The 12034-nt window shown below is 34.7% G+C and overlaps 1 protein-coding gene across 2 annotated transcripts in view; it reads right to left on the bottom strand.

Annotated features, from left to right (window-relative positions):
• Positions 1 to 12034, bottom strand: part of BMPR2 (bone morphogenetic protein receptor type 2) — a 152790-nt gene that overhangs the window by 58397 nt on the left and 82359 nt on the right. For both annotated transcript variants that reach the window (XM_006080551.4, XM_044937359.2), the window contains 2 exons: positions 2681 to 2851; positions 1017 to 1187 (listed from right to left, as the gene is read on the bottom strand). In XM_006080551.4, the coding sequence (XP_006080613.3) occupies positions 1017 to 1187; positions 2681 to 2851 (342 nt within the window). The remainder of the gene's footprint in view (positions 1 to 1016; positions 1188 to 2680; positions 2852 to 12034) is intronic.

Below are 12034 nucleotides of genomic sequence, written 5' to 3'. Positions count from 1 at the left end.
CCAAGAGTATCAACACCTACATTCATTTTCTTAATCCTATAATACAAATATATCTACAATTTCAGAACTGCTTTGTCGACACTACGGACTATAAAATCTTCTCAAGAGATTAGTATTTATTTGCAATTACCCCCACTATCTCTTACATCACATCTTGCATCAAAGAGTATATACAGTCAAATACCATTTTAGTAAAATGCTTAGTTCTTTCGTTTCCCCTTAAGTGTGATTACAATGTTTATGTGAAATACAGCTGGGCTCATTTGCTTTGAGTTTGGAATTGCACCCCCTTCCCATCCTTAATGACTTAGTTATACTTTTACACACACAGATTAGCAACAGGATTCCAAAATTCAAAACTACATGCATAAAGCTATGTTCAGAGGACTCTTTTTCCCTGTATCCTTTTTGCTCCATTCCCTCCAACCCTTGTAAGTAACCAACGTCACTGTTTTCTGGTTTATCCTTTCTTCACTTCTTTTTGTAATGATAAGCTTTCTGTTTTACATAAAAGACAGCATATTGTATAAGCTTATTACACACCTAACATTACCTCCAAATATAGCTGTAAAATTAGTACTCCATTACACGTACATACCATAGTGGATTTCAATCAATCTTCTATTCTTAGGCTTTTACGTGGTTTCAATACTATGCAGTTACACACAACACTGCAACAGATACTTCATGCATATGCGTTTAATACTGTTGGGGGTATGTCTTCAAAGATCAATTTCCCACAAATGGGAGTGCTGGGTAAAAAGTAGGCACACATGTTGTATTCTTAATGTTGTCACTCCCTTCAAAATATAGTTGGAAAGTATTATATTTTGATTCATATCTTGGAAATCCTGGTGAACCTTTTTTCGATTTCAGCCGTTAGCTAGATGTACTCTCATTATTCTGGAACTCTCTCCCTTTTACTTTGGCCAAACTTGAATATTTGTATAATAATTTAAATTCTGAAAATCTTTGGAGAAAGGAATTTTCAGGAAAAAGTATGTTACTTTACTCACTGAGTGGTGTTGTATCTGGAGGTGGAAAATTCTCAGTAAAGTTGACATTACACAAGTCTGTGCTACAGCAGCAGAACCGGTATGTTCCATTCTGAATTGAGGGTGGGGTGGTAGTTACTACACATTCTTCATAGTGACACTCCTGGGGATCACCAATGTGAGACCAACATCCTACAAGTAGATATTAATGTAAACAAGTTAAGAGTCTGTAGGATTAGAAAGAACTAAAAGGAAAACAACAAACAAATTGCCAACAATGTGATGGAGTACAAATAAGTTATAAAACTCTCTTGCAAACCAAAAGGAAACCACATTTTTTTAAATAACAGAAAAAGGTAGAGCATAAAAAGGCATTTGTGGGAGGAAAAAGCCATTAATAAAATGTTTCACATCATAATTAATCGAAGAATTTATTATTAAAACATCTATAGGAATACTTTTCTATCTATTAAATTGTTCTGGTTTTTAAAATAATGATATATAATGATAACAAGGATTCAGTAATTCTCTCATACAGTGCTGGAGGGAATGTAAACATATACAACATTTTTAGAAAGTTACATGGTAGTTTTTATGAAGAGCCTTTAAAGTATTCATGTTTGATAATCTAAAAATTGTACTTCAAGAAGTCTATTCTATATGTATGGCTAAGGCCTTCTGCTGTTCACCTGAAACTACCGCTACATTGTTAATCAGCTATATACCAATACAAAATATTTTTGGTGTTTAGAAAAAAAAAAAGAAGAAGTCTGTTCTGGGGATTCCCTGGTGGCTCAGTTGGTAAAGAACCTGACTGCCAATGCAGGACACACAGGTTTGATCCCTGATCCGGGAGGATCCTGCATGACACGGGCAACTAAGCACATGAGCCACAACTACTGAACCTGTGCTCTCTGAGTCCATGCTCCACAACAGAAGCCACCGCGATGAGAAGCCCAATGCAGTGCAACAGTGAGCGGGACGCCCGCTCGCTGAAACTAGAGAAAAGCCCATGCACCGCAAAGGAAACTCAATGCAGTCATAAATAACATTTTTTTTTTTAAAGTCTATTCGAGATACAAAGAATTATGTTCAAAGATATTCACTGAAGCATTATATTACAATGAAAACCAGACAACAACATAATGTCCAACAAAAGAGTAATGTGTAAGTAAACTGAGATACATGTATACAATGAAATACTATACAGATGTTGAAGGTGTTCTCAAAGAATATTTAAAGACAGGAAAATATCCATGATATAATTGAAAATGGGAAAACTGTATATTAAGTTTTTTATAAAGTATTACCATAATTTGGAAAAAAAACTACACAAACATATAACATAGGAGTACAAATGTAGTATCTGAAGGGAATAAACCAATATAGTTTAAAAAAATTTTTATAGGTATGGAATTGTAGACATTTATTTCTCTTACAGTTTTCTGTATTTTCTAAACTTCATAGAATGTTATTATATTATTAACATTGTAATAACATACTATTAAAATAAGCTAAAAATCAATTACCCTTTGTAAATTTGGAGCTTGTTTGGGAATACATACATGAATACATACCTTTAAATGTACTGTTCTCCTGCAGTGTTATACTCCATCTCCATGCCCTTTTTAGATAATCTTCAATTGTATGAAACAGTTATTTCAGGTAAGAAAAGTATTACTTGCCTTGTTTTACCAGATTGATGTCCCCTTTTGATTTCTCCCAAAGGCCATAGCAGGTGCTACCTTTTGAGCATAATATTGTTCCGTTTTCATGAGAGATTCTACTTTCACCTATCCCAAGGTCTTGTTGATATGGATCTTTAAATGCACAGAGACGTTCTTGATTCTGAGCGGCTAAAACAAAGGAAAAAATGACAAATTCGTTACATGATAATCTTTGCAAAAAATTATTACAAAAGCCTTTATAGTCTTTTTGAAAGCCACTTTAAATTTCCCTACTAAATTCCTAACAAGGTGTGGGTAACTGAGAAATTTTGTACATATTTAGTAATATTTTCTATTAGTTTGTTAACTTCCAAACAAGAAGCAAACTTACTGAATACACATTTCTCAAAAGCAATACCCTCTTATACAAATTATTCTCATCACTCTATGGAATATTAATGTCTGAATTAACAAATATCATCAGAAAAATGTCCATGCTCTAAATTATTAAAAATTAAAAATAAAGAAATCAACAAACCTAGAAGGCTGAATAATTTTTGGAAATTCTACAGTATCCCCTTCTACCATATTTTACAGCAAATTGTAAAATGCTAAACCTAACATCATTAGCCATATTAAACTAAGGATGAGGACTGACTGCAAATGGATACATGATTTTTATCTGGACTATTCCAAAATTACATGTGGTAATGTCTGCACAGCTTTGTAAAATTTATCAGAAAAAAAATAACTCTTCACTTAAAATGAGTGAATTTCATGCTATTATATAAATTATACCTTAATAAACCTGTTTTTAAATATTAAGCCTATCAGTGGTCAAAAAGAAAATGATTTTCCATTATTAAAAATATCAATAAAATAGCCAGAAAAAGAAATGCTTAATAATCCCTTATACTAAAGGTCACCCGAATGTATTTTCAATGCCAGTCAAGCTTTCTCCATATACATAATCGATTTAACTAATCTCAGCACATTTGCCACATAATTTATCAGGTAACAAACACTTACCAACACTGCTGAGACTACCAAACAAGTAAATGGTCATCAAAAGCAACGGCTGATCTTTATTTGGTTTCATAAAGCAGACACTCCTAATGGTTTGACTAGCTAGTAGCCAGGCTCTTCTGTCCATGGAATTTTCTAGGCAATTAATACTGGAGTGAGTTGCCATTTCCTACTCCAGGGGGATCTTCCTAACCCAAGAATCAAATCCGTGTCTCCTGCATTGATAGGCAAATTCTTTAGCACTACACCACCTGGGAAGCCCATATTAGCACTACAGATGATCTATTAAAATAATGTTCCTCATACAAAACTAAGGACCAAACCCTAGAAAAGAAATGAAAGACCAACAACTGTGGGCTCAAGTCCATTCAGAAACACAGACCTGCCGTATTTATTACAACAGACCACATTCAAAGTACTGGGCTAAGTAAATAGGGGATTTATAAGTAGATAATATAGAGTTCCACTCCTCAAGCATCTTAAAGTCTACTTGGAGACAGAGAGTAATTACTTAAAAAAAAACAAAAGTGATTTCCACAATTAAAAATTACCTCAGGCAGTCTTCTAGAAGATATCCACTAATACCAAATAAATGACCAAAAATACAGTATATCTTTTCATAAAAACTAATCTTAGGACATTAGCCTGATTATAATTCTAACATATTTTACCATAAATAGTTACATATTCAAATTCCTTTAATGACAAACTTTTATATTATCTTGCATATTGAATATCAGTATTTCCTTAGCTATACCCTAATTTGCAAACTTTCACAAATAGGAAAAGGAGTACATCAAGGCTGTATATTGTCATCCTGCTTATGTAACTTATATGCAGAGTACATCATGAGAAACGCTGGGCTGGAAGCAGCACAAGCTGGAATCAAGATGGCTGGGAGAAATATCAATAACCTCAGATATGCAGATGACACCACCCTTATGGCAGAAAGTGAAGAGGAACTCAAAAGCCTCTTGATGAAAGTGAAAGTGGAGAGTGAAAAAGTGGGCTTAAAGCTCAACATTCAGAAAACGAAGATCATGGCATCTGATCCCATCACTTCATGGGAAATAGATGGGGAAACAGTGGAAACAGTGTCAGACTTTATTTTTGGGGGCTCCAAAATCACTGCAGATGGTGACTGCAGCCATGAAATTAAAAGACGCTTACTCCTTGGAAGGAAAGTTATGACCAACCTAGATAGCATATTCAAAAGCAGAGACATTACTTTGCCAACAAAGGTTCGTCTAGTCAAGGCTATGGTTTTTCCAGTGGTCATGTGTGGATGTGAGAGTTGGACTGTGAAGAAGGCTGAGTGCCGAAGAATTGATGCTTTTGAACTGTGGTGTTGGAGAAGACTCTTGAGAGTCCCTTGGACTGCAGATCTAACCAGTCCATTCTGAAGGAGATCAACTCTGGGATTTCTTTGGAAGGAATGATGCTAAAGCTGAAACTAAAGTACTTTGGCCACCTCATGCGAAGAGTTGACTCATTGGAAAAGACTCTGATGCTGGGAGGGATTAGGGGCAGGAGGAGAAGGGGACGACAGAGGATGAGATGGCTGGATGGCATCACTGACTCGATGGACGTGAGTCTCAGTGAACTCCAGGAGTTGGTGATGGACAGGGAGGCCTGGCGTGCTGCGATTCATGGGGTCGCAAAGAGTCGGACACGACTGAGCGACTGAACTGAACTGAACAAATTATTATTAAGATCAAAATAAAATATATCTCTACATATAAAGTACATACAGCACAGAGACTGATACTTAAAAGATGTAAACTAAAAAGAAAATTCTATAATATAGATATTTCAAAAAAGCATGCCTATTTTAACTCCCTATCCCCGTTTCTTGATTAAAGTTAAAGGCTCCTTAGCTACTACCACTTGCTGAAATTATATAACCCACTCTGCTTCCCTTTTTGTCTTTATTGTTAGAAATTTTGTCATTATTGTTAGAAAGGTCAGAATGAATTTATAAACTAAACATCTCTAGTTTTTCACAACCAAGATAATCTATTTTTTCTCCTCCTCTTCTGTTCTTATCCATTTTGTCTAGAATTTTGTATTGAATATTGAGTTAATGAATAGGGATCTAACCATATCTGGAAGTAGAAGAAAATGCCTTATTTACTTTAAAAATAAAAAGAAAATGAATATTATCATGAAATGACACAAAATAAAATTTATTCCTCTTCCTGGATTTCTTTTACAATAGAAAAGCAGCAAAAGGCATGAGCATAACGGCATAAATTTTTAGTGCCATTATTAAATAATTCAATGAATGAAACCTAGAAGACTCCTTATAGAGAAAGACAATAAACAAATCCAATCTCCTCTATGTTTCCCTCTCTCTTCGTCCCAATATCATCAAAGCAATAAAGGTACAAATGTAGGTACACTGAATCGTACCTTTATTGTCTCTCAGCTTTCACTGATTTTTTTCCTAAAAGTACTTCAGCCTGGACTCCCCTGGTGTTTTAGTGATTAAGAATCCATCTGCCAATGCACAGGACACGAGTTTGATCCCTGGTCAGGAAGATCCCACATGTCCCGGAGCAGATAAGCCCAGAAGCCTCAACTACTGCACCCATCTGAGGCAACTACTGAAGCCCACAAGCTCTACAGCCCACGCTCCACAACAGAGAAGCCACCACAATGAGAAACTCCCAACAAAGAACAGTCCCTGATCACTACAACTAAAGAAAGCCTGCACGCAGCACTGATGACCCAGTACAGCCTAAATAAAAAAGTCTAATTACTATAGGGAAAATATACTTTGCTATTTTAAGAGTAACTCTTTCAAATTTTGATTCAGCAAATCACCATATAAAATAAAGATGTCTAGCAAATCACCTTTTGCTCAAATAAAAAAAAAAAGAAATCCGTTTCATAAAAGAGTGCTTATAGCTTTTTAAATGCTATTTGTTGGAATGTTTCAGCAGTATCTCTATAGAAAGTTTTGGATTCTTCATAAATCATGTAGGCAAAGAAGGCATGAAATAAAAAGTATTATGAGAGGGTCTAGCCTAGCATTATACTGTCACATACAGAGATCTGATTATTTACATGTGGTTTTCTAAATTTATCAACAGCTTGGCAAATCTTGATCAGTTGAATATAGTCAATTAGCTCTCTTAAGAGACATCCTTAACCAAGTACTGTGATTAGACATGAGTCTTTTAAAAATCGCTCTCATTTTAAAGAGGTGATATTTGGTTGTAATAAGCACTAAAACAATTTTGATTAACATAACTATGTTAAAATGCAAATAGTCACATCCAAACTGCTAACAGAGATATCTTCGTAAAAGATAAAGTGGACCATGCTTAAAATCTATTAGCTCCCTGAAGTTGCTAGAATGAAATTCAAGCACTTCATTTAGCATTGAAGGCCATTTATAATTAAGACCCAATAGGAACATGACCAATTTTGTGGGCCCTAGGAACTTTTGTTTTCATGGGACCTTTCCTCCATTAAAAAGTATTCTTTATAACTGCATTGGGAGAAAAACATTAATACTAAATATCAGAACATCTTCTATAACAATAAACTTCATTTTTTTCCTTCTGATTTTAAAACAAATTAAAACATTCTCATGGGCCTGCAAAAATACTATGGGCCCTGGACTCTACGCCTTCTGTGCCTAACAGGTAAGTCAGCCCTAGGACTCAATCTACTACTTGCCATTCATGCTATTTCTCCATTCTTCACTTTCCACCACATAAATATGCCAAGGGCTTTTCAGGCCTTTACATATAATATACCCAATATCCAGAATGCCATTTTTGATGCTCTGCTTTAGCATTATATGGTACTATATTTTATCAATTTAACATACATATCTTCCCCACCAAGCAGGAGGGTGACTTCACTTGTTCCCAGAGTCAGATTAGGTTTACATAACTCATTTTGTATACCATAAATCCCCAACAGTGTTAAGGGCAGTTTTCATATCTACATGAATTATACTCAATATCACATTGCCACTCAAAGATTATATATCTAGGCAATAATCATCCAGTCCTTTGACCATGAAACTATAAATGAAGCAATAAAGATACTATTAGTATAAAGACTATATATTATTTTGCTCCATATACATATAAAACTGAAAATAAAGTAAACATTCTCTGTTTACATAAGCTCTCTGGGATCTGCATTTGCTAATCATATGCAGCATTTAATTTCCAGGAACAGGTGTGGCATGTCTAGAATACTCAGCTGTCTTACATTTCCCACTCTGTGACATAACACTATCAAGAACGCAGGGTATAAAGGTATGGCATAGTTTCATCATGTCAGCATCAGTTAACTGTCATTACAGACATAAATCAGCATCGTTATGCTTACACTGAAAAATACTACCCACTTGCTTTTATGAGGGAAGAAAAGAAAGGAAAAAAAGGCTGTACTGAAAATATTAACTCTGTGTGTACTCAGTCATGTCTGATTCTTTGAAAACCCATGGACTGTATATGTATAGCCCAATAAGCTCCTCTGTCCATGGAATTTTCCAGGCAAGAATCTTGGGAGCGTGTTGCCATTTCTTGCTCCAGGGGATCTTCCCCAGGGACTCGAACCTGTGTCTCCTACATTGACAGACAGATTCTTTACCACTGCATCACCTGGGAAGTGAAACTATTAACTATTTGCCCTTTTAAAACAAACAAACAAATACTATCATATTATTTGACTTTTCATGAAAATATATTCATGATTACTTATATGTTTCAAAGACAAAAGTTTTTGAATGATTTTATGTTAGATTTTTTACTTTTAAATATCAATATATCCATAGGTAATTGAAAAGAAATACAGGGAAGAGAACTTGATTTGCAAACTAGGTTCCCACTTCTCCATTCTTTGGCCACTGAATAAAATGTATGCTAGTCCAGTCTAGAAAAGAAAAGAAAAATAGAGAGTAGTCCAATCCCTCTCTCATCAATGCAAACATCCCACCCACACAATCACTATACAGTAGTAACAAAATCAAGAGATCAATATTAGCATAATCCACAGAGTTTAATCATATTTTATCAGCAATACATGTACTTATCTGTGTCAGAAAAAATTTAAGCAATTTTGTCATATACTATCACAATTAAAACATTCAACTGTATTATCACTCTCATGTTAACCCTTTAGAATCATGATCCCTTCGTCCCCCATTCCTAATCAATATTACTGCTCTCCAACGCAATGATTGATATTTCACAGGCGTTCATATAGTACATATTCTTTAGAGACTGACTTTTTTCACTGAGAAAAATTCCTTGAGGTTCACCCAATTTGCTGCATGAATCAACAGTTAATTACTTTTTATGTAGTAGCATTTCATGATGTAGATGAGATGTACAATCTGTTTAATTTTTCATCTTATGAAGCTTAAGGGGTAGTTTTCAGGTTTTTTTGGCTATTAGAAATAAAACTGTTATGAACATTTATATATATGTTCAATTTTATCAGGATTTTTGTTTAGAGTAAAATAAGATTAAAGTCCTAGAAAAATAAAGTATGACATCAGCAAAAAAGAAACTTGACACTAAGACCATGTGTTCTGCCAACAAAATACACTGTACCCCATTATATACATATGTCCATATGTATATACATATGTCCATATGTATATACATATGTCCATATGTATATACATATGTACATGTATATACATATATGTATATACATATGTACATAAAAGTTTATTTCAGAGCATTCAAAAATCTCTAACCTCTGTTAACTAAGTAGTTCTAGTATGGGGAGAACTGGGTTGTGCTATGGGATCTTGGTTTAAAGAACCATTCGTGTAGTATACTCTTTATATGTATATATATAAATACAAGGTACTTATGGCACAAAGTCTTTAAGATGAGAGATTCCAGTTTGGGGATGCCAGTGCTTAAAGGAAGCCTAGTTCTTTGTAACAAAGTCCAACAAGCACAGCAGAGCTCTGTCCCTTTGATGCCTGGACACCCAGAGCCCTTTAATGAGGAAGCCTCTGCTGGTCAGCTTTTCCTAGAAATACAAGAATAACACTGATCCATCCATCTTTATTTCCTTTCCCTACATTAAAAACAGACACATGGCAAATAAATTTTCACATTAAAAGAATGTGACTCTAACATGAAAATTCAAATTAAAACTGCAATGAATGATAAAATTCAATATCCATTTAAGACAAAAACTTCAACAAAGTAGATATAGAATGAACGCACCTCAACATAATTAAGCCCATATATGACAAATCACAACTAACAAAATACTCAATGGTGAAAAGCTGAAACCTTTTCCTTTAATATCAGGAACTAAGACAAGGATGCCTACTTGACACTTCTATTCAACACTGTATTCACAGTCCTAATCAAAGCAATTAGGCAAGAAAATAAAATAGAAAGCATCCAAAATGTGAAGAAAGAAGTAAAACTGTCACTATTTGCAGATGATATATTATATATAGAAAACCCTAAAGATTCCACCAAAAAACCAAAACCTATGAGAACTAGTGAATGAATTCAGTCAAGTTGCAGGACACAATTCTAACAGACTGAAATCTGCAGGACTTCTACATACTAAGAGCGAACAAACAGAAAAATGAAGAAAACAATCCCATTCACAGTTGCATCAAAACGAGTAAAATGCCTTGTGATAAATTTAACCAAGGAAGTGAAAGACCTATACTCAGAAAATGTTCAGTGTCTGTAAGACACTGAACAAAGAAATTAAAGATGATGTTAAAAAAATACAAAGAAATCCATTTATCAGTGCTCGTGGATTGGAAGAATTAGTATTATCAAAATGTCCATACTACCAAGCAACCTACAGATTCTATGCGATTCCTATCAAAATAACAATAGTATTTTTCACAGAACTAGAATAAATAATTCTAAATCTACATAGAAATACAAAATGCCTCAATAAACAAAACAATCTTGAAAAAGAACAAAGCTGAAAGTAACAAATTCCCTAATTTCAAACTATATTACAAAAGTATAATCATCTGAACAGTATGATACTGGCACAAAAAGAGATACAGAGATCAAGAGAACAGAACAGCAAGCCCAGAAATAAACCCAGGCGTATATGCTCAATCAATATAAGCCAAAGGAGGCAAGAATATTCAATGGTTACAGTCTCTTAAATAAATGGTGCTGGGAAAACTAGACAATGTCATGCAAAAGAATGAAATTGGACCACTTTTTTACATCATACACAAAAACACACTCAAAAGGGGATACAGAATTAAATCTAAGATTGAAACTATAAAACTCTCAGAAGAAATCATAGGCAGTAAGGCATTAATCTAGTAATGCCTAATTCTTAGGCATTAATCTTAATATTTTTGGGGTATATCTCCTCAGGCAAGGGAAACTAAAGCAAAAATAATCAAATGGGATAATATCAAACTAAAAAGCTTTTGCACTGCAAAGGAAACCATCAACAGAATGAAAAATCAACCTACTTAATGGGAGAAGATATTTGTAACTCCAATAAGGAGCTGACATCCAAAGTATATAATGAACTCATTTAACTCATAAGAAACTGTGAAAAATTCTTAAGGAGATGGGACTACCAGACCACCTTACCTGCCTCCTGAGAAACCTGTATGCCAGTCAAGAAGCAACAGTTAGAACCAGACATGGAACAATGGACTGGTTTAAAACGGGGAAAGAATTACATCAAGGCTGTAAATTGTCACCCTGTTTATTTAACTTATATGCAGAGTACATCATGTGAAATGGCAGGCTGGATGAATCACAAGCTGAAATCAAGGTTGCCAGGAGAAATATCAACAATCTCAGACATGCAGATGATACCATCCTAATGGTAGAAAGAAGAGGAACTAAAGAGCCTCATGATGAAGGTGAAAGAGGAGACTGAAAAAGCTGGCTTAAACTCAGCATTCAAAAAACGACGATCACAGCATCCAGTCCCATCACTACATGGCAAATAGATGAGGGAAAAAATGGAAACAGTGACAGACTTCATCTTCTGGGGCTCCAAACTAATTGCAGATGGTGTCTGCAATTAAATTGCATTAATTTAATGAAATTAAAAGACACTTGCACCTTGCAAGAAAAGCTATGACAAACCTAGACAGCACATTAAAAAGCAGAGACATCACTTTGCCAACAAAGGCCCATATAGTCAAAGCTATGGTTTTTTCAGCGATCATATATGGATGTGAGAGTTGGACCACAAAGAAGGCTGAACACTGAAGAACTGATGCTTTCAAACTGTAGTGCTAGAGAAGACTTGAGAGTCCCTTATACCGCAAGGAGATCAGAGTCAATCCTAAAGGAAATCAACCCTGAACATTCACTGGAAGGACTGATGCTGAAGCTGAAG

Source organism: Bubalus bubalis, chromosome 2, assembly GCF_019923935.1.
Source record: "Bubalus bubalis isolate 160015118507 breed Murrah chromosome 2, NDDB_SH_1, whole genome shotgun sequence".
Taxonomy (NCBI): domain Eukaryota; kingdom Metazoa; phylum Chordata; class Mammalia; order Artiodactyla; family Bovidae; genus Bubalus; species Bubalus bubalis.
Note: the sequence above shows the minus strand (reverse complement) of the source record. Positions and strands in the feature narration are given on the sequence as shown.